A 23,808-nucleotide genomic window follows, 5' to 3' on the forward strand; every position below is an offset into this window, starting at 1 on the left:
TGAAAGTTTGTGTAGCCATGGATTTGCTTTTCTTTCAATTTAAATTTCAAATAACGCGATAATTATATTACCACAGCCAAAATGGCCAACGCTCACCAGCACGATATTTAAATGTCGAAAACCGACTAATAAACCGGAAATGGTAAAAAAAATTAAAATGGTCGCTTACCAGAACTTCTTATCTACCTTCAGCGAGAATCGTCGCCGAGGATTACCGCAATTCCAAAGCCGGGACAATTTCAGCGAGAATCGTCGCCGAAAATATCGCAACTGTTGAGGATTGTACGATTAGGTATTTTCCGGGGTTCAAACTAAACTTCCGTTGTGTCCCGACCTTTGCCAACGGACCGATCGCTGTCGCCAAAAAGCGTATGCGATTAGGAAGTACAACTGAACTAAAAAAAAAACCAAACAAATTAATGGTCTACCGGCCACTTAAACTCCTGCCCTTGCCTGTGTCCTAGTTGACCGATACACTGGTTCCTCCGGTCCTTTAACCGGTATTACTCGTTCCACTTAGCACGACACTTCACAATTTTATCCTCGCCGCCAACTTTTGTGTATTTGCTTTCTCGTCACTGTAAATTAGAAGACGTGTTGTTAGCTTTAAAGCCTAATCCAAAGAGACCCGCTCTTTGGCTTCGGCTGGTTTATTTACGCATCGTAGATCATCACCTTCGTGCGTCGTGTACTAAATCAGACACGTTATCTTTTCAATACACGATTATAATTCTTTAGACACTACACTTTATCAGGGTTTTTAAGGTCATTTTGACAGTAATTTTCTGAAACTATTAAACTATTAGGTTTTATTCCACGTTTTATTTTTCTATAAGGGTTATCGCACAGTCAATTTGTACTATATCAAATAAATTATGATTTTTTTCGGAATATATTTCAGGTTTCATAAGGAAGTGTGGAAATGGTTTTATAGAACTCTTGAAATCTCTTACAAAAAACCTCAAAAGAAATATAATTGACACTTTTGTAAAAAGTTTTATAAAGGTTTTTTAGCTATCTTGAAGAACGTTTTATAGAGTTCTTATTGAAATACCTTAGAGGATAACAAAGACTTTTTGAATCTTTTAACACCCTTATTTGCTTACAAAGCCTATTTGAATTTAAATTGTTACTTGGGATGTACAACGAAACACTGCGTAATCTGGGCCAATAATCTGACTAGAGAGGGTCCGGTCGTTGAGACAGGTTTCGGTGAAGGCAATGATGTCGTAGCAAGAACATGAACGCCAACAAGTAGTCAATCAAACAACTATTAACACCACGGACGTTCTGATAGAAAATGTTGAAGGGTTCGGACGACTCGAACGTAGCGCGGGATCGATGATCACTGGAAAGGTAAATTCCATCACGCGGGGAACCAGGCTTCCGAAAAGTACTGGCGAACGACAGTATTCTTGCGAAAGTCGCACATGCACCTCGATGAAAGCTTCCCGAATATTTCTTCCCTGGCAGTTTTAAAGGAGCGGTCGTGCGATGTACAGCGAGGCCTCGTTTTACCATGCGAGAGTTTGTTCGTAGGTATGAAAGTTTTTTAAGCTTCGTGACAGTTTTGGGAAAATCTTCGTGACAGTTTTCAATGCGTTGAATTTCGCATGACAGTACTACTTACTCCGTCTGACTGTAGCCGAGATTCGCTCGGGCCGAGTTAATTTCGAACGAAAGTATGAATTTTCCTTTTGCTTGAAGCTACTGCGGGTGGTGATCACCCCAATCACCCTCCCCTTCCCTTTTCGCCTAGCCTGCACCGGCACCACACATCGCGTTACGTATTTTTTTGTAGTTTTTCATAATTTAACGAACCGCAGTACACTTGAAAAAAATTTTGAAGTATTTTGCCCGGAAGGAACGAAAAGTACTGGTTTTTCATCAATAACTTTTTTCATCACTAGCTGATTGTTTTTTATGGTTGATTTTCTTAAAGCCTAAGTTGAGACAAATATTTCACCCGAAGACTGTAACTCGATCGGATTTGAAACAGAAAAGTTATTGCGGTTCAAAAATTGTATTTTGGTCGAAAATTGTCGTATAAAACGCAATGCGTAAAAAGAACTCATTGCGTGTTGGACAAAATTTGCGGCCTTTGAACCGCAATAACTTTTCTGTTTCAAATCCAATCGAGTTACACAGTCTGTCTCAACTTAGGCTTTAAGAAAATCAACCATAAAAAACAATCAGCTAGTGATGAAAAAAGTTATTGATGAAAAACCAGTATTTTTCGTTCCTTCCGGGCAAAATACTTCAAAATTTTATTCACGTTTGAGACCCAAGCAACCCCTCCCTATGGTCAGATCTTCCTGAAACTTGGCATGTGACCTTTTGGTAAGCTAATAAACAATTTTGACTTGGAGCGAGTGAGATTTATCATGTTTTATTCTTCCTATACTATGATAAGTGTACTGCGGTTCGTTAAATTATGAAAAACTACAAAAAAATTCTATTATGTTAAAGTAGCCATAACCTCTTCAATTTTCAACCGATTTTGATAAATAACCACTTGAAATCTTTGTTTTAAATTGACATTTAAGCGCAAAAGAAAATCAGATTTTTTAAATGCTACCATCGAGTCAAAAATTTTCGTTGAAACAAAATTTTCTCTAAAAAATGCGTTTTTTATATTTTTTTTCTCATAAAGTCACTAATATCAACAATACTGTTGGTCAAACGCAAAAACAGTGCTCAAATGATCGATAGAAAGCTTGTTCACCTTCAATATGCAAAAGAGAGATTTCAAATTACTGTTATGCCGTCCGAGATATTTTAATCTAAGTACAAGAACTTTTTTAATTTTTCCGAAATTTCATATTTGCAGCATAACTCAAAAACGGTTCTACTGAGATTTTTTTGAATTTCATTTTCGGATTCAGCGCCCGATTATACATTAAAAATGTTGGTCAGTTAATCAAGTTCACGATTTTTTTAAAATTTTGTAAACTAGTGTTATCGACACCTACTGTTTTTTGCCTGCAGTCCACGATCTACTTGATCAGAAATTTGTAGTTTTGCATGGTCGGTTTGGTTATTTGTAAAGATGCAATTCTTGTAAGTAAATCAATTGATTTGCAAAAGAATTTCCCGAATACGCATAAATTGTGTATGCCACTCGTGAAAAGATTCGACATTTTCAGCACTCGACGTAATTATCCAACTCGGCAAGCCCCTTTGGATAAATTTACGACTAGTGCTAAAGAAATCAATTTTTGCAACTTGTAATAAATCACTAATAAGAAACTATTCACCAAACATTGTTTTTGCATCGTTTCTAAGTTCTGAATGCAGAACATGGAAATCATTATCTCTATTTGGAATTCTGACTTTAAAAGTTCAAAAAAAATATGGACAACGAGTTGCATCGTCTTGATTTAACAGTTTTAGGGATTATTTAATAGCACATCAAATTTTGAGATGAAGAAAAATTAAAAACATTTATTCAATTCAAATTTGCGCATTGTATTTTTTTTATTAAAAATTAATGAATTTCAATTTTGAAATGAATATTTAAACAAAATGCATAAAGAATACCAATTTATGATACCGAAATTTATTATCGTAAATAAAAAAAAATAGAAACATTTATATTTGATTTTCATAACGTAGTAAAATTATAATTTATAACTTCGCAGTTTAAATTGATTAAAACTTGAATTAAACTATCGATACTATTAAAAAAACGAACTTTAGAATCCACGAGTTCTTAAGCTCAAGATAAAAGTTTTGGTTAAAAATTGTAATTGCAAATTTCGAAAGTAATTTAAAAAGGAACAATGTTTCTAGCAGCCATAAATGTTATAAAGAAAAAAAATCTAAATCCTCTACAGCATATATGGGTTCGAGCTTTTTAAAAATATTTTAAGCATTATTCAGTTCTGTAAATAATTTAAAAATATATTTATAACTAAAAAAAAGTGATTTCATACATACATACATTACACAGATTTTTTTTGCAAAATAAGATATTTTTGCAACGTTTTTTCATGATTCATTCAGTAGATGGTTAGCTTTTTTATGCAGAAAAATATGGATATAATTTCAGTGAAAAAAGTTACAGTTAATTATTCACCAAATATTTTTATTTTGAGTCAGTTTCCTAAGGTTAAATTATGAACAAATAACTGTTCCGGTTACTGATAAAGTTATAACATATTTTGTAGTGTATAATTGGAAAAAACCTCTGTATCAGGGAGAAAAATATTATAAGCTTTTGCAAACACCTGCTTGGCTAAGGCTTACTCTAAGAATTTATGAAAAAAAAAACAATTTGAAAAGTGTACGAATAAGGTTTTGAAAATCAAAGAGACTCAACAGTGTACACATTTTTTTTTACTACAAGCTTAGTTATAAAATGCAGATTACAATAACAATAAATAAATCCATTGTTTAAAAATTGATTTTGCCGTCTTGAATTCGAATCATTTGTTAGATTCTATCAAATCTATTGATATTGGGTTTTATTAAGTTTTGAGCTGAATCAATAATTGATAACTAATAAACCGACAACCCTCTTTAAACAACAAAAACGGATTTGAAATCTTTGTATTATCCTTCAATTGATAGAAGATTAATAAATTACCTAGCGAAAGTTGAAGAACATTTATGAGCATTTGGTATCAAGGATTCAAATTTCATTAACAACTTTGTTGGAGACTGCAAATGTTTTGCTTTGGAAAAATATTTGATTTATTTTGATTTAAAAAAAAAATCCAAAATATCTTTTAATTCTCATATTTTACCATACTGTTATGAATAAACTTCAAGGACGCCTCAGAAGTTTAAACTACTCGCGGTCTTCGAAAAAGTTGATCATTGATTTGAAACCATCGATTTAAGTATCTTAGAAAAGTTCTAAAATGTTGATAAAAAGTTTATAAAATTAACCCTTGAATTTCAAAAACTAGAGCTAGCAGAAAAAAAATGTCACGATTTTCGAAAAAATTTCCAAAGGAATCTCAACAAATCCAAGCTTTAAAAAGTTTAATTCGACATTTTCTGGATAAATTATGACCAGTTATCGAAAAATGTTAATTTTGAAATCACAATTTAAAAAAATATAATTTGGACCCCGTGATGGTTTTTTTGCAAACAGTGCTTTTGATAGGAGATTCATAAAAAGTTCGAAAAACAGCTACCTTTGAAAAGTCGTCATAAATTATGTATTTCGTATTTTGAAAATCTAAAGATGCTAAAATGTGACAAATTACGTCAACTTTCCAATCTACTTTTTAATTTTTTTCTACTGCAACAGGAACAGCTTTGGCGGTTGATTGATTGAAAAGTATGGGTTTTACACAACTTTTTTACATTTTTTGTGGTCATGATCTTAAAAAATTTGAAAAAAAATGTTCCATATGTGCAACATATAGTTTTTAACTTCAGCTTTCTCAGGAATTAAGCGAATTTTTTTTCGAGCGCTTAATAACTGATTTACAGCCTTTTTCCTGAAGCATGTTTTTTCATAAAAAACTTTTTGAACTTCAAATAACTTTGAAATAATTGATTGTAGCTGAAAGTTGTCTGGAAAGAATATTTGAGTCACGTTATAAGCTTTTCAAAACTATAAATTTTGTAGAAATCGGTTGAGAAACAAGAGAGTTTTAGTAAAAATGGTGTTTGCTGTCATTTGACCGCTCGCGGTATGAATAGGTATACCACATGCGTTATTCAAAAACCGCAACACTTAGAAATAATTTTAAAATGCAAAAATACTTGCATTTTAAAAATAAAAATAGTCCTGTCGTTAAATTTGCGAAAAAAAAATTATATAGGGCGTAATCATCATTTAAAGTTCCAAAACCGTTATTTGAGCGCCTCAGGTACGTTTAGTGTTAACTCAGCAATGTCAAATTTATTATTATTAAGGTTACGGTAAAATTTGTGATTTTTTTTTTCAATTTAGAGGGGTAATTGAAGAGAGATCAGAGTAGTTAATAAACTTAAAAACTTATGATATTCCTCTTACACATTTTTTGAACTGTTCAATTCTGTCTTGGAAATTTTTATCATAGTTCTGAATTTTGAAGTTTGGGTTGAATCCCTGATCTTGGAATCAAAACTGAATTTCGGTTTCCTTTTGTCAATTTTCCCGGTTTTGGGTCTGAATTCCTGGTTTTTTCCCGGTTTTCCCGGTTCGATTTTCAATTCCCGGTTTTTTCCCGGTTTTCCCGGTTCTGTGGCCACCCTGTGGGTGTATCGTTTACAATCGTGCATCGAGCCAAAAAACGAGCCGGACTATCGACTTACAAGAAGGTAGTGACTCCAAATCGCGATGATAAACAAAATACGACGGTCAAAGCGCGATCCCGGTGGCTGTACACGACGATGCTGACGAAGTTTGACTGCGTGGTAATGGACGACGAAACCTACGTCAAAGCCTACTACAAGCAGCTTCCGGGACAGGAGTTTTATACGGCAAAAGGAAGGGGAAAGGTAGCAGATATTTTCAAGCACATGAAACTGTCAAAGTTTGCGAAGAAATATCTGGTTTGGCAAGCCATCTGTACCTGTGGCTTGAAATGCAGCATTTTCATAGCTTCCGGGACTGTCAACCAAGAACTTTATGTGAGAGAGTGTTTGAATAAACGTCTGCTGCCTTTCCTGAAGAAACACGGTTGTTCCGTACTGTTTTGGCGGAATTTGGCATCTTGCCATTACGGTAAAAAGGCCATGGAGTGGTACACCGCCAAACTGCTAAGGACGAGCAGCAGTTCAGGGCAAACTGGCTTTCTGCGGCGAAGAAGATGGACAATGTGGCTGTACAAAATCTGATGACAGGGGTTGAGCGTAAGGCCCGGCAATTCGGATTTGGAAAAGCGGAAGCCTGACTGAATATTTTTCCTGAATTTTATACTAATTAAACTTGAAAAAGAAATTCAATTTGATTTTTTAAATAAACGATTTTACCGATTTACACGCGTTTTCCCTTGATCAAATTTTGACCGTATCACCCTTTAATTGAAACTTTCAAACAAATTTAGCTAATATTGGTATTGTTTTCATATTCATATTTCTCAACAGCTATTTGTTGAGTGCATTTCACACCAACGAATAAATCTTAAATTTCGCTTAAGTCTGGTTTCGAAATCCGTTATCATAAATAAAAATTCTGAAGATATTAGAATTGTACATTTCAAGGCAAGCTAGCACCTTCTACGTTCTCGGTCGGGCTGTTCGACAACTAAATAATGGCCGTTTGATGGGCCACAATAAACTTTATAATTTGCTTATAGAGCTAACAACTTACCCACAGCACTGCCACCGGAACTGTCAACAATTGGCTCTTGATTGCTCTTGTTCGGTTCCTCGCTCGAGGTTGCCGGTGCCTTGGTCGTCGTCGTCGTCGTTGGCGTCTTCTCCGATGGAACTCCGTGGTTATCCGCCGGTGTCGGTTTCGGAGTTGTACTGGTTGTCCCCGAATTGCCGCTACCGGTCTCAGACGCTGCTGGTGTTGCTGCTCCGACCAGGGCACAGATTTGTGGCGAAACTTGCGTCAGTATCAGATGGCAAGAACTTTGCTGAAATGGAAAAACGTTCGAAAACAAACAATGGTTAAACTAATTGGCCTAATTAGAAAATGTAATCAAATGTCTGTTTCGAAAACACGCTGCTTGAAGGAAAATATAGCGTGTTGGGAGATGGGTTTTTAAAAAGGGCGTCACTGGCTGAATGGAAAGCTTGGGAGTTTTCGTGTTTTCATAAATATAAGATGATCAATTAACTGTAAGATGGAAAAGCTAAGGTTGCATCTCGTTTGAGGCTGTTTCGAGTGAGATTTGTGCAGTCGCGAGTTAGCGCCATAAATTTAGTTGTCGGCCTTCATCTGAAGCAGCGACAAAACAATGCCCTAACACTTTGACTTATTGCGTGAATTACCCACGCGGTGACAAAGTCACGTAGAAAGTGAGATTTTGTCTTGTTGTTTATGTTGTTACAAGTTATGGAAGATCATTTCATTGCCGCAGTAGAAATGTTATGAAATTTCATCCCATGATGAGGGACCATATTTATGACATGAGAAATTGTTTTGTTTTACGCGTTTGCTTACAGTTATTCAATTATCTCTAAAGATCATGTTTGTATACAGCAAGGTCGTCGTGATAATGAATCCAATTCCAGGGAAAACGAATCACCTTACGCTCTGTGGCGGATCATTTCCTATGATTATAATCAAATTACGTTTATGTAAACAATTGAACCAAACGATGCAATAAAGGAACTAAAAGAAGTTATCAAAAATAGAAAACATCGAATTAAAATTCTGAAATCTGATTCGGAAATCTAATTCAAATTTGAATCTGAAGTCTGAATCTGAATTCTGAAATCTGAATCTGAAATTCTGAAATCTGAATCTGAATCTGAAATCTGAATCTGAAATCTGAATCTGAAATCTGAATCTGAAATCTGAATCTGAAATCTGAATCTGAAATCTGAATCTGAAGTCTGAATCTGAAATCTGAATCTGAATCTGAAATCTGAATCTGAAATCTGAAATCTGAAATCTGAATCTGAAATCTGAATCTGAAATCTGAATCTGAAATCTGAATCTGAGATCTGAATCTGAAATCTGAATCTGAAATCTGAATCTGAAATCTGAAATCTGAATCTGAAATCTGAATCTGAAATCTGAATCTGAAATCTGAATCTGAAATCTGAATCTGAAATCTGAATCTGAAATCTGAATCTGAGATCTGAATCTGAAATCTGAATCTGAAATCTGAATCTGAAATCTGAATCTGAAATCTGAAATCTGAAATCTGAAATCTGAATCTGAAATCTGAATCTGAAATCTGAATCTGAAATCTGAATCTGAAATCTGAAATCTGAATCTGAAATCTGAATCTGAAATCTGAATCTGAAATCTGAATCTGAAATCTGAATCTGAAATCTGAATCTGAAATCTGAATCTGAAATCTGAATCTGAAGTCTGAATCTGAAATCTGAATCTGAATCTGAAATCTGAATCTGAAATCTGAAATCTGAATCTGAAATCTGAATCTGAAATCTGAATCTGAAATCTGAATCTGAAATCTGAATCTGAGATCTGAATCTGAAATCTGAATCTGAAATCTGAATCTGAAATCTGAATCTGAAATCTGAATCTGAAATCTGAATCTGAAATCTGAATCTGAAATCTGAATCTGAAATCTGAATCTGAAATCTGAATCTGAAATCTGAATCTGAATCTGAAATCTGAATCTGAAATCTGAAATCTGAAATCTGAAATCTGAATCTGAAATCTGAATGTGAAATCTGAATCTGAAATCTGAAATCTGAATCTGAAATCTGAATCTGAGATCTGAATCTGAAATCTGAATCTGAAATCTGAATCTGAAATCTGAAATCTGAATCAGAAATCTGAATCTGAAATCTGAATCTGAAATCTGAATCTGAAATCTGAATCTGAAATCTGAAATCTGAAATCTGAATCTGAAATCTGAATCTGAAATCTGAAATCTGAATCTCAAATCTGAATCTGAAATCTGAATCTGAAATCTGAATCTGAAATCTGAATCTGAAATATGAATCTGAAATCTGAATCTGAAATCTGAATCTGAAATCTGAATCTGAAATCTGAATCTGAAATCTGAATCTGAAATCTTAATCTGAAATATTAATCTGAAATCTTAATCTGAAATCTTAATCTGAAATCTTAATCTGAAATCTTAATCTGAAATCTGAATGTGAAATCTGAAATCTGAATCTGAAATCTGAATCTAAAATCTGAATCTGAATCTGAAATCTGAATCTGAATCTAAATCTGAAATCTGAATCTGAAATCTGAAATCTGAATCTGAAATCTGAAATCTGAAATCTGAATCTGAAATCTGAATCTGAAATCTGAATCTGAAATCTGAATCTGAAATCTGAATCTGAAATCTGAATCTGAAATCTGAATCTGAAATCTGAATCTGAAATCTGAATCTGAAATCTGAATCTGAAATCTGAATCTGAAATCTGAATCTGAAATCTGAATCTGAAATCTGAATCTGAAATCTGAATCTGAAATCTGAATCTGAAATCTGAATCTGAAATCTGAATCCGAAATCTGAATCTGAATCTGAATCTGAAATCTGAATCCGAAATCTGAATCTGAAATCTGAATCAGAAATCTGAATCTGAAATCTGAATCTGAAATCTGAATCTGAAATCTGAATCTGAAATCTGAATCTGAATCTGAATCTGAAATCTGAATCTAAATTCTGAATCTGAAATCTGAATCTGAAATCTGAATCTGAAATCTGAATCTGAATTCTGGATCTGAAATCTGAATCTAAAATCTGAATCTGAAATCTGAATCTGAAATCTGAATCTGAAATCTGAATCTGAAATCTGAATCTGAAATCTGAATCTGAAATCTGAATCTGATATGTGAATCTGAAATCTGAATCTGAAATCTGAATCTGAAATCGGAGTCTGAAATCTGAAATCTGAATCTGAATCTGAGATCTGAAGTCTGAAATCTGAAATTTGAGTCTCAATCTGAAATTTGAATCGTGAATCGTGAATCTGAATCTGAAATCTAAATCGGAAATCTGAATCTGAAATCTGATTCTGAAATCTGATTCTGAAATCTGAATCTGAAATCTGAATCTGAAATCTGAATCACACATCTGAATCAGAAATCTGAATCTGAAATCTGAATCTGAAATCTGAATCTGAAATCTGAATCTGAAATCTGAATCTGAAATCTGAATCTGAAATCTGAATCTGAAATCTGAATCTGAAATCTGAATCTGAAATCTGAATCTGAAATCTGAATCTGAAATCTGAATCTGAAATCTGAATCTGAAATCTGAATCTGAAATCTGAATCTGAAATCTGAATCTGAAATCTGAATCTGAAATCTGAATCTGAAATCTGAATCTGAAATCTGAATCTGAAATCTGAATCTGAAATCTGAATCTGAAATCTGAATCTGAAATCTGAATCTGAAATCTGAATCTGAAATCTGAATCTGAAATCTGAATCTGAAATCTGAATCTGAAATCTGAATCTGAAATCTGAATCTGAAATCTGAATCTGAAATCTGAATCTGAAATCTGAATCTGAAATCTGAATCTGAAATCTGAATCTGAAATCTAAATCGGAAATCTGAATCTGAAATCTGAATCTGAAATCTGAATCTGAAATCTGAATCTGAAATCTGAATCTGAAATCTGAATCTGAAATCTGAATCTGAAATCTGAATCTGAAATCTGAATCTGAAATCTGAATCTGAAATCTGAATCTGAAATCTGAATCTGAAATCTGAATCTGAAATCTGAATCTGAAATCTGAATCTGAAATCTGAATCTGAAATCTGAATCTGAAATCTGAATCTGAAATCTGAATCTGAAATCTGAATCTGAAATCTGAATCTGAAATCTGAATCTGAAATCTGAATCTGAAATCTGAATCTGAAATCTGAATCTGAAATCTGAATCTGAAATCTGAATCTGAATCTGAAATCTGAATCTGAAATCTGAATCTGAAATCTGAATCTGAAATCTGAATCTGAAATCTAAATCTGAAATCTGAATCTGAAACCTGAATCTGAAATCTGAAATCTGAAATCTGAAATCTGAAATCTGAAATCTGAAATCTGAAATCTGAAATCTGAAATCTGAAATCTGAAATCTGAAATCTGAAATCTGAAATCTGAATCTGAAATCTGAATCTGAAATTTGAATCTGAAATCTGAATCTTAAATCTGAATCTGAAATCTGAATCTGAAATCTGAATCTGAAATCTGAATCTGAAATCTGAATCTGAAATCTGAATCTGAAATCTGAAATCTGAATCTGAAATCTGAATCTGAAATCTGAATCTGAAATCTGAATCTGAAATCTGAATCCGAAATCTTAATCTGAAATATTAATGTGAAATCTTAATCTGAAATCTTAATCTGAAATCTTAATCTGAAATCTGAATGTGAAATCTGAAATCTGAATCTGAAATCTGAATCGAAAATCTGAATCTGAATCTGAAATCTGAATCTGAATCTGAATCTGAAATCTGAAATCTGAATCTGAAATCTGAATCTGAAATCTGAATCTGAAATCTGAATCTGAGATCTGAATCTGAAATCTGAATCTGAAATCTGAATCTGAAATCTGAAATCTGAAATCTGAAATCTGAAATCTGAATCTGAAATCTGAATCTGAAATCTGAATCTGAAATCTGAATCTGAAATCTGAATCTGAAATCTGAAATCTGAATCTGAAATCTGAATCTGAAGTCAGAATCTGAAATCTGAATCTGAATCTGAAATCTGAATCTGAAATCTGAAATCTGAATCTGAAATCTGAATGTGAAATCTGAATCTGAAATCTGAAATCTGAATCTGAAATCTGAATCTGAGATCTGAATCTGAAATCTGAATCTGAAATCTGAATCTGAAATCTGAATCTGAAATCTGAATCTGAAATCTGAATCTGAAATCTGAATCTGAAATCTGAATCTGAAATCTGAATCTGAAATCTGAATCTGAATCTGAAATCTGAATCTGAAATCTGAAATCTGAAATCTGAATCTGAAATCTGAATGTGAAATCTGAATCTGAAATCTGAAATCTGAATCTGAAATCTGAATCTGAAATCTGAATCTGAAATCTGAAATCTGAATCAGAAATCTGAATCTGAAATCTGAATCTGAAATCTGAATCTGAAATCTGAATCTGAAATCTGAAATCTGAAATCTGAATCTGAAATCTGAATCTGAAATCTGAAATCTGAATCTCAAATCTGAATCTGAAATCTGAATCTGAAATCTGAATCTGAAATCTGAATCTGAAATCTGAATCTGAAATATGAATCTGAAATATGAATCTGAAATCTGAATCTGAAATCTGAATCTGAAATCTGAATCTGAAATCTGAATCTGAAATCTGAATCTGAAATCTGAATCTGAAATCTGAATCTGAAATCTGAATCTGAAATCTGAATCTGAAATCTGAATCTGAAATCTGAATCTGAAATCTGAATCTGAAATCTGAATCTGAAATCTGAATCTGAAATCTGAATCTGAAATCTGAATCTGAAATCTGAATCTGAAATCTGAATCTGAAATCTGAATCTGAAATCTGAATCTGAAATCTGAATCTGAAATCTGAATCTGAAATCTGAAATCTGAAATCTGAAATCTGAATCTGAAATCTGAATCTCAAATCTGAATCTGAAATCTGAATCTCAAATCTGAATCTGAAATCTGAATCTGAAATCTGAATCTGAAATCTGAATCTGAAATCTGAATCTGAAATCTGAATCTGAAATCTGAATCTGAAATCTGAATCTGAAATCTGAATCTGAAATCTGAATCTGAAATCTGAATCTGAAATCTGAATCTGAAATCTGAATCTGAAATCTGAATCTGAAATCTGAATCTGAAATCTGAATCTGAAATCTGAATCTGAAATCTGAATCTGAAATCTGAATCTGAAATCTGAATCTGAAATCTGAATCTGAAATCTGAAATCTGAATCTGAAATCTGAATCTGAAATCTGAAATCTGAATCTGAAATCTGAATCTGAAATCTGAATCTGAAATCTGAATCTGAAATCTGAATCTGAAATCTGAAATCTGAATCTCAAATCTGAATCTGAAATCTGAATCTGAAATCTGAATCTCAAATCTGAATCTGAAATCTGAATCTCAAATCTGAATCTGAAATCTGAATCTGAAATCTGAATCTGAAATCTGAATCTGAAATCTGAATCTGAAATCTGAATCTGAAATATGAATCTGAAATATGAATCTGAAATCTGAAATCTGAAATCTGAATCTGAAATCTGAATCTGAAATCTGAATCTGAAATATGAATCTGAAATATGAATCTGAAATCTGAATCTGAAATCTGAATCTGAAATCTGAATCTGAAATCTGAATCTGAAATCTGAATCTGAAATCTGAATCTGAAATCTGAATCTGAAATCTGAATCTGAAATCTGAATCTGAAATCTGAATCTGAAATCTGAATCTGAAATCTGAATCTGAAATCTGAATCTGAAATCTGAATCTGAAATCTGAATCTGAAATCTGAATCTGAAATCTGAATCTGAAATCTGAATCTGAAATCTGAATCTGAAATCTGAATCTGAAATCTGAAATCTGAAATCTGAAATCTGAATCTGAAATCTGAATCTGAAATCTGAATCTCAAATCTGAATCTGAAATCTGAATCTCAAATCTGAATCTGAAATCTGAATCTGAAATCTGAATCTGAAATCTGAATCTGAAATCTGAATCTGAAATCTGAATCTGAAATCTGAATCTGAAATCTGAATCTGAAATCTGAATCTGAAATCTGAATCTGAAATCTGAATCTGAAATCTGAATCTGAAATCTGAATCTGAAATCTGAATCTGAAATCTGAATCTGAAATCTGAATCTGAAATCTGAATCTGAAATCTGAATCTGAAATCTGAATCTGAAATCTGAATCTGAAATCTGAAATCTGAATCTGAAATCTGAATCTGAAATCTGAAATCTGAATCTGAAATCTGAATCTGAAATCTGAATCTGAAATCTGAATCTGAAATCTGAATCTGAAATCTGAAATCTGAAATCTGAAATCTGAATCTGAAATCTGAATCTGAAATCTGAATCTCAAATCTGAATCTGAAATCTGAATCTCAAATCTGAATCTGAAATCTGAATCTGAAATCTGAATCTGAAATCTGAATCTGAAATCTGAATCTGAAATCTGAATCTGAAATCTGAATCTGAAATCTGAATCTGAAATCTGAATCTGAAATCTGAATCTGAAATCTGAATCTGAAATCTGAATCTGAAATCTGAATCTGAAATCTGAATCTGAAATCTGAATCTGAAATCTGAATCTGAAATCTGAATCTGAAATCTGAATCTGAAATCTGAATCTGAAATCTGAATCTGAAATCTGAATCTGAAATCTGAAATCTGAATCTGAAATCTGAATCTGAAATCTGAAATCTGAATCTGAAATCTGAATCTGAAATCTGAATCTGAAATCTGAATCTGAAATCTGAATCTGAAATCTGAATCTGAAATCTGAATCTGAAATCTGAATCTGAAATCTGAATCTGAAATCTGAATCTGAAATCTGAATCTGAAATCTGAATCTGAAATCTGAATCTGAAATCTAAATCTGAAATCTGAATCTGAAATCTGAATCTGAAATCAGAATCTGAAATCTGAATCTGAAATCTGAATCTGAAATCTTGTAAATTTATTTTTCGGCATATCGGTGAAAAGTAGTTATGAAATTGATAAAGATGGATAGAGAAGTGAGAAGAAAATTTACAGATGTTGAAAAGAGCGAAAGAGCATTTTTGCGAGGAAACTTATTAACGTACACCATACTTTACCCTGCAACATTTCATTATTTAGGAGAAGTAGTACCGGGATAGAGGTGGCACTACCTTAACCTATACAATGAAATCTGGTTGGTCCGAAGTCTACATGTGGTGAACACGTATACGCCCGTCCGGAGTATACGTGTTCACCACATGTAGACTTCGGACCAACCAGATTTCATTGTATAGGTTAAGGTAGTGCCACCTCTATCCCGGTACTACTTCTCCTAAATAATGAAATGTTGCAGGGTAAAGTATGGTGTACGTTAATAAGTTTCCTCGCAAAAATGCTCTTTCGCTCTTTTCAACATCTGTAAATTTGCTTCTCACTTCTCTATCCATCTTTATCAATTTCATAACTACTTTTCACCGATATGCCGAAAAATAAATTTACAAAATTAATTAACGGTGGTTAACTTATCTTAAGAATCTGAAATCTGAATCTGGAATCTGAATCTGAAATCTGAATCTGAAATCTGAATCTGAAATCTGAATCTGAAATCTGAATCTGAAATCTGAATCTGAAATCTGAATCTGAAATCTGAATCTGAAATCTGAATCTGAAATCTGAATCTGAAATCTGAATCTGAAATCTGAATCTGAAATCTGAATCGGAAATTTGAATCAGAAATGTTAAGTCTGAATCTCAAATCTGAATCTGAAATTTGAATCAGAAATCTGAATCTTAAACCTGAATCTGACATCCGAATCTGAACACGGAGAATAAAGACGACAGTTGTTTCAATTATTTCAGCTTTTCATTTAAATCATCGAAGTACAGTTGATTTTTTCGCATTCAACTATAGATTTAATAGATTCAGCTATACACTTCTGGTAGTCAACTAGAAATATGATGGATTTAACTATAATGCTATGATTGATTCGACCATCAATATGATGGATCCAACTACAACTGGATGATTTAATTCAGGCATTCAACTATAAATATAATAGATTCAACTATAAACTGCTGATGGACCTTATATAATCAACGATAAATATTTTAGATTCAACCATAGTGGTGGGGATTTTTTTTATTATCTGACGAGTTTGCGCCGGGGATCTTCAGATTTTCCCCAACATTGAAACTTTGGTTCATTTTTACTACTTAAAAACACATGTAATTGTTCACATTTCAAACATTTTTATTTTCCGAGCTAGACTCGGTTAGACTTTTTTGTAAATAAAAAATAACCATATTTTAAAGCTACATAACTCTGTTATTTTTCAACAGAAATTTTAAAATAACACATCAAAATGCATTGCAATTTTATCAACTTTCCAAATAAAATACATAAAAAAATTAATTAATGACCTTTAACATGAAAAATTGTAAATAAGCTTTAAATGGCGTCTAAAAGTACCGTCTGCTCCACCGAATATTTTGCAAAAAATACCATTGTATAGCTCAACTTATGCTGCTACAAACACTAAAGAATGAAAAATAGTGTTTTTTACCTGCTTTGATAAGTTCTTTTGCTTCCATGTTGTTAGAAGTGCGCGCTACCTTCATATGTGAGTGCAGTTGTTCGACCATTGTTTGTTTTCAATGCAAAAAAAGAGATTTATTGTCATTATTTCTTTCATAACTCTTCAAGGAGTTATTGGCCCACTTTGGTGTCTTCATATGAAAGTTGCTTCATAAATGGAGCTATACAATGGTATTTTTTGCAAAATATTTACAAATGCAAACGTTACTTTTAGACGTCATTTATGGCTTATTTACAATTTTTCATGTTAAAGGTCATTAATTTATTTTTTTATAGTATTTTATTTGGAAAGCTGATAAAATTGCGATGCATTTTGATGTGCTATTTTAAAGTTTCCGTTGAAAAATAACAGAGTAATGTAGCTCTGAAATGTGGTTATTTTTTATTTACAAAAAAATCTAACCGAGGCTATCTAAAAAAATACAAACGTTAGAAATCTGAAAGATTACATGAATTTTTAAGTCATAAAAATGAACCAAATTTTCAATTTTGGAGAAGATCTGAAAACCCACGGCGCAACTTGTCAGATAATAAAAAAAATTCCCCTGTTATGATTGATTTAACTATAAATATGACTGATTCAACTATCATACAATCATACAATTGATTGTAGGAAGATTGACACAGGTTGACAAGGTCATCTGCATATTCTCGGGAACGATGCTACTAATCGGCGACAGCATATGTACTGGTGAACAGGAAATGGGGACAAAAACTATGGAACCAAAGTAGGTAGAAATTAACGTTGTTTTATTTGTTCAATATTTTTCAATCCATTTTTGTTCAATTGAGTTTCAGAAAAACAAGTAGAGTACAATACAAACCAAAATGTGCAATAATAAAATCAAGCCTCCGGCAATCAGCAGCACGTCGCAGCAGCAGGAAGTACTTGTTTCCCGCTTATAAGCAAAGGCGAAAAAAAAAATCGACAAGCAATGGTTTCACATTTATAAGTTTTGTTCATTTTAAAATTTCTATCAAGTTTTTCCGCTCTAGGGCTTAAATTTGTTGTTACACATCTAATTTGATGTTCTCTACACTTTCCGGAATTGTCATCAACACTAATATTTTTCAAATGAAATTAACACGTAACAAAATAGTATTATCACACTTTTTTTTCAATTCTGAAATCCCACCAACTGCGCCTAACGACAAAACCTACACCCGGCTAGGGGGCTTACAGGTCGGAGTCCACACCCAGTCGGCCCAGTTGATGCAGGTTCCGGTGGCGGAGTCGAACATTCCCTCGGTCGGGCAGCGGCGAGCCGTGGCATCAACACCGGCAGTTTCGCACTCCCAGAAGGCGGTGGGGTCCCAGTTGTTGCGCCAGAAGCGCTGTGCCACCTCGGCCGCATTGCAAGCCGGCTGCCCGTTCGAATCATCCCGGACACAGCCCTGACCGGCGGCCAGGGTGGCAACGAACAGGACCAGGAAAATTACGGCTGTTTGAACGAGATTTTTTGTTGTTATATTTCATCTTTAACGAACAAAACGAAATTTTTGAGTACTTACCCTTCATTGATGCAGTTTGATTCGAAACTTAGAGAACAAGGATGAAAATTTGGCGAACTCTGCACCTGGAAGCTTCTCCACTGAATTTGATGAATGAACCCTGGGTGGGCCCAGTTTTATATCTAATTGTTGCCAAAAATTGCAAGGCTGATGTACATGTGTCACCAGATAAGAAGCTCATTTGAGAAAGTTTCTGGAGATAACCATTTTGGAGATGTGACGCTTTTCGTCACTGTTTGTAAATAGCTCCATTGTTTCAAATCAGGAAATATGGCAGCACATGGAAAGTGATAAGATTTTTTTTAAATTTTAATCGGATCATTTCTGCTATGAACTTTGGATTGAAGAAAAAAAATTCCAATTTTTCGTTATCATAAACCCTATCATAAAGGTTTTTTGGATCAAAAAATGGTCAGACTAAATTGCGTGTAAATCTAGTATTTGTTTATTAAAAAAATCATATAGAATCTTTCTTTCTGAAGTTCAATATGCATAAAAGACGGAAAAATACTCAGTTAAGATTCCGGTTGACGAAGTCCAAGTTGGCAAGAGTTTCGTTTTACGCCTGCCATCAGATTTTGTACAGTTAACTTATCCACTTTCTTCGGCGCAGAACGCCAGTTTGTTTTGAACTGCTTCTCGCTGCTGCCAGTTTTTTTGGTCTTCCTACGGTTTTGTTTAACTATCTTCCAAAATTTTTCGATTAGAAAAAATTTTGGTGTGTTGGGAGGGTTCTCATCCTTGGGCACAACCTGAATGTTGTTAGCGGCATACCACACCATGGCCTTTTTCAATAATGGCAGGATGCCAAATCCGGCCAAAACAGCACAGACAAGTCATGTTTCTTCATGAACGGCAGCAAATGCTTTTGAAGACACTCATTTGAGTAAATTTCCTGGTTAACGGTCCCGGCTGCAACAAAAATGTTGCTTTACAAGCCTCAGGTACAGATAGCTTCCCAAACCAGATATTTCTTTGCAAACTTTGATAGTTTAATATGCTTGAAAATATTAGCCAGCGTTCTTCTTTCGGTTGCTGTATGCAACTCTTGTCCCGGAAGCTGTCTGAAGTTTGCCTTGGCGTGGGTTTCGTCGTCCGTTACCACGCAATCAAACTTTGTCAACAATGTCGTATACAGCTTTCGAGATCTTGTTTTTGCCGTAAGGGTTTGCTTTCTTTTGCGATTAGTAGTCACTACTTTCTTATAAGTCGAAATTTTGGATAGTTTCTGAGCTTTATGCACGGTTGTAGACGATATTCCCAACTTATTGGCGACATCTCGAAAGGAGAAATTGGAGTTTCGCTTGAAAGTGATAGGCACTCTTCTGTTCGTCACTGCGGCTCCCGGATTTCGATATTCCCCATATCCCGGCTTCCTAGTAGTCGAAATACGTTCCCCGAACACCTTTATAGCTAAAGGTGTCTAAACGTGAATAATACTTTTTATTAGATTTTGTAAAATTTTGCACAACTAAGATTGTGGTCTTAAGTGAAATTAAAGTCGAAATTTACCAGAGTTTTGGTGTTGGCTTCTGTGTGGTATTTCTCAAGATTTATATGGGTCATTCTATACCAAGTGACCATGAAAATGCATCGACCCTTTCCGATTTTGCTCAAAATTAATAAGATGACTTATTGTAATGTTAATAAGAAAAATCAGCCCGTATTTTTTATGATTCGTTTTCATATGGCAAATGGTTACATTTCTCGAGTGATTCTTATGTAAAATTATAAGCTGAACACATTGGAGCAACATAAATCGAAAGGGGGGGGGGCATTTTGAGATAAACGTATTTTTAGTTTTAAAATTAAAAATCATGGGTCTGTTTCTGAGATTATTCACAAAAAATACTGTCTTTGGGAAATTAAAGGGTAAATTTTTAAGAATGGGAGGGGCTCCCATTCGGAAGGGTAGGGTCCGATTTACCCAAAACTTTGGATTTTTTTCTTATTTACATTACAATAAGTCATTCTACTGATTTCGAGCAAAATCGAAGAGGGTCGATGCATTTTCATGGTCATGCGGTATGGAATGACCCATATGGATTATAAGCTAGTACCTTTTAACACGTCGCAGTTTTAGAAACTTTGATGAATTCCGTAGATTCGACGAATTGAGCAACTTACAGCCTATAGAACCGATTTTCATTCTGAAAACTGAATTGAATTCCCCAAAAAAAGTTGAAGAGATCCCAGGTTTTCGACAATATCATCTTTTTTCACATTCAACTCTTCTCTTTGAATGCATGTGAACAACACAAAAAATCTTAAAAAAAAGTGTGTAAATTTTTCAATACTGACATCCAAAAAATACGTTCAAAATTGACTTGAAACATTGCCATCTATTTCGCCGTTCAAATAGTCTGTTCAATGGAGTCTAGTCGAAACGGGTCGAAACAAGTAGAAATGGATTGACAGTTGATCACCTGTCTCTTTCCAATTGACTTCGACCGATTTCTACCAGGTCGAAACGAATCCTGCTGCCGAGCTGGATTGGTTTCGACTGATTTCAACTTGCTCCGTTGAACAACGACCTGACTAGTTTCGACCAAAACATTGGCTCGTTGAACATCTATCAGTTGACAGAAACCAGTTGAAACCGATTTTTACCAACGGTTGAACGAAGCTAAAATTATAAATCAATTTTTCAAGTGCTCAGTTTTCGAAAAGGCTTAATCGCATATGAACTCAGAAACTAATAGACGGGTTCAATTTAGTGCTAGATAAATGCAATAAGAGTTAGTTTTGACTGGACAGAGTTTCACTTCCTTCAGTTAATACGCTTTTTACTTATGGATTTTTTTCGGAGAGTGAAACAACTTTTTTTTAATTTACGTAACGTTTCGGGTTACTTTTCTCCACCCATCATCAGATCTCCCCCAGAGTACACTCACCAAACAAAGTCAATTAGTAAAAGCTGTTTTAAGTACTGGTGATAAACTTTTATTCATTTCTTTATATTTGCACTACTGATCTTTATCTTTCAAAGCTCAACATTTTTCGTCATGAATTTTTGAAAATCAGCATGACAGTTTTTGAAACGACATGGATATGCGAATGTGGTGGATGAGTAGGTATATTTGAATAAAAAGATGCATGCTTGACAGTTTTTTATTTTCAACCGCTCTGTTTTAAATTATGAAAAAAGTAATAGGTTGGTTTTGTTGTTGTTATAAATTACTTAAAATGTAGATCACACTTATTGATAAGATAGAAATTCTAGTTTAGGATTCGAGCTTGTTATTGAGGGATTTAAGTTAGGTTTTTTTTTTCAAATTCACTTTAAAGTTACTTGAATTGTAACATTTAGTTAGTTATTTTGTCTTTAGGAAAATAGGAGAATAGAAGAATAGGATGCTCAGAATCAGATCACACTAGTCAAAAGTGTCTCCAGATCACATACTTTTACCCACTCCCCAGAACAAAATTATTTGCTAGGATGCAGAGGTGACCTCGATCCTAAAGCATGAATTATTTCTTTCATCCCTTTCTCTCTTTTCCAAACTATCTATTGACTACTAGGACGTGGCCGGCGCCGTTATTGCGATTAAAGAGAGAGCATCAGTTTTGGGCATTGTGAATGTGTTGTCAGTCCCAGACACCATTCATTTGACCTTTGAACAAAATTGATGGCCTCGGTCAATCACGGAGTAGCAACCATTGGCGATGTAGAATTCGTTCTACTGAGCCGCGCCTGCAACCATGGGATTCGAAATGCATTTGATTCAATATCATTGTTATACCAATAAAGAGTTGAAAAGCATACTAAGGAAATTCAACGGAATTGTTCAATATAAATTTATCACTAAAAATTTATATTAAAGCATTTTTAAAGGTGGATGTGAGTAGTCAATCAAGCAAAGCTAAGCTAAGCTATTTTTTCACGTGTATTGTTTAAACAGAGTGCAGTAAACGTTTTAACTTTTTTTACAATCTTAGCTAGTAAACTTACTTAATAACATTAAATAACCAGAGTACTTCCTTTTGTGGACAGTCCTTAGAAGGTCGCCTGTTGTTAAAGAAATGTTAATCTTTCGAACTTTGGTAATAATGTGAACGTAGAGCAAATCATATAAAAATTAAAGTCTGCTTCATTTAATATTGGAACAAATTCTTTTGCTCATTGTGGCGCTCCTAGTGGACGGATTTGGAAACTTTTTTCACCCACGTGTCGGGAAATTCATAACCTTTTTTTTTTTTTTTTGAGCAGGGAAAAGCCCCCTGGAGCAGTACAGTTTATCTGACTCCTCCAAAGGGCATAAAACCTCCTCATCGTTTTTATTTTGCATTTTTTCAACTTGTGTTTTTTTGTAAGGTTTGCGTACATATTTTTGTAGTTTTTCACGTTTCACACTTCATAATTATTCATTTTAATATTGATCACTAGCGATAGTTGATGATAATGGCGGTGGGTGGCGATGGGTGGCGGTAGGTGGCGGTAGGTGGCGGAAGGCGGTGGGCGGTGGCGGTCGGCGGTGCGGTTGGCGGTTGTGGTAAGCTGTAGGTGGCGGTGGGTGGCTCGGTGGTGGGAAGAAAAACAAAAAAAATATTGCAAAACTGGCATTAGTCGGATGTTTGCGCAGGTTCATGATGAGGACTGATAGCTGATGGTACCTCCAGCGAGATTTAATCTCTTTGAAGGAGGTACACTAGAATCACTGATCAGTTAGGGACGTATTGGCGGATGGTTTTTCAGATTATGTAGTTAGAGATTTTGTTACGAATATGTTGTTTGCACATATTTTTAAAATTGATAAGACTCCTTTCTTCTTTCAAATTATTTGGCAGCTGATTGTACTTCGACTTGGAGAAGTAATTGTAAGATGCTTTAGTTAGGTTCGACTTTGGACATCTAACTTCCAGCATTTGGTTTCTTCGCAGATTGTAGCGGTGGTTGCGGATTTGTAGTGTTTCGTTGTGGTGGGTTGACGGGTTGTGCAATTTATTGTGGATTTGAACGAGGCATTGTAGTTCTCTTAATGCTAGAATGGGCATTATAGATTTCGCAGCTTCTGTGTAAAGACTTATTGTTGGGTGCAATCGTGTTTTTTTGTAGATAGTTTTCAAACATCGATTTTGAGTTGCTTGAAGCGACTTTAATTTTGTTTTCGTGGCACTTCCATATATTGCTACCATGTAATTCAATCTGGATTGAACGAATGCTAAGTACATGGCTTCTAACTGCTTCGTAGGGACAAACTTTGATACTTTCCATAAGAGGCCACAGGCAGCGCTGATATCGTTTTTTATTTGGTTAATGTGGGGGTGCCAAGATAGTTTGGTATCAAAAGTTAGGCCCAGATATTTATAGCTATCGACGTTTTCTATGACAGTCGAGTCGATGGTCAAAACTCGGTGCTCTTCGAGTCGTTTTCTAGGTGAGTGGAACACCATGTACTTTGTTTTGGACAGGTTTAGCGATAGCAAGTTTTCGGCAAAATACCCCATTAACATGTGCATGTCATGTTTCATCCGGCTAATCA

The 23,808-nt window shown here is 34.2% G+C and overlaps 2 protein-coding genes across 7 annotated transcripts in view; both read right to left on the reverse strand.

Annotated features, from left to right (window-relative positions):
• Positions 1 to 23,808, reverse strand: part of LOC129740585 (cation-independent mannose-6-phosphate receptor) — a 431,652-nt gene that overhangs the window by 12,840 nt on the left and 395,004 nt on the right. For all 6 annotated transcript variants that reach the window (XR_008736296.1, XM_055732281.1, XM_055732284.1 and 3 more), the window contains exon 6: positions 7,256 to 7,526. Coding sequence is in view for 5 of the 6 variants with exons in the window: in XM_055732281.1 (XP_055588256.1) it covers positions 7,256 to 7,526 (271 nt within the window). In the remaining variant the exon portion in view is untranslated. The remainder of the gene's footprint in view (positions 1 to 7,255; positions 7,527 to 23,808) is intronic.
• Positions 17,890 to 18,424, reverse strand: LOC129740588 (uncharacterized). Its single transcript, XM_055732290.1, has 2 exons — positions 18,326 to 18,424; positions 17,890 to 18,255 (listed from the first exon to the last, which is right to left on the reverse strand). Exons 1-2 carry the CDS (start codon positions 18,330 to 18,332, stop codon positions 17,972 to 17,974), a joined length of 291 nt encoding a protein of 96 aa, XP_055588265.1. The 5' UTR covers positions 18,333 to 18,424; the 3' UTR covers positions 17,890 to 17,971.

This window comes from Uranotaenia lowii, chromosome 1, assembly GCF_029784155.1.
Source record: "Uranotaenia lowii strain MFRU-FL chromosome 1, ASM2978415v1, whole genome shotgun sequence".
NCBI classification, from domain to species: Eukaryota; Metazoa; Arthropoda; class Insecta; order Diptera; family Culicidae; genus Uranotaenia; species Uranotaenia lowii.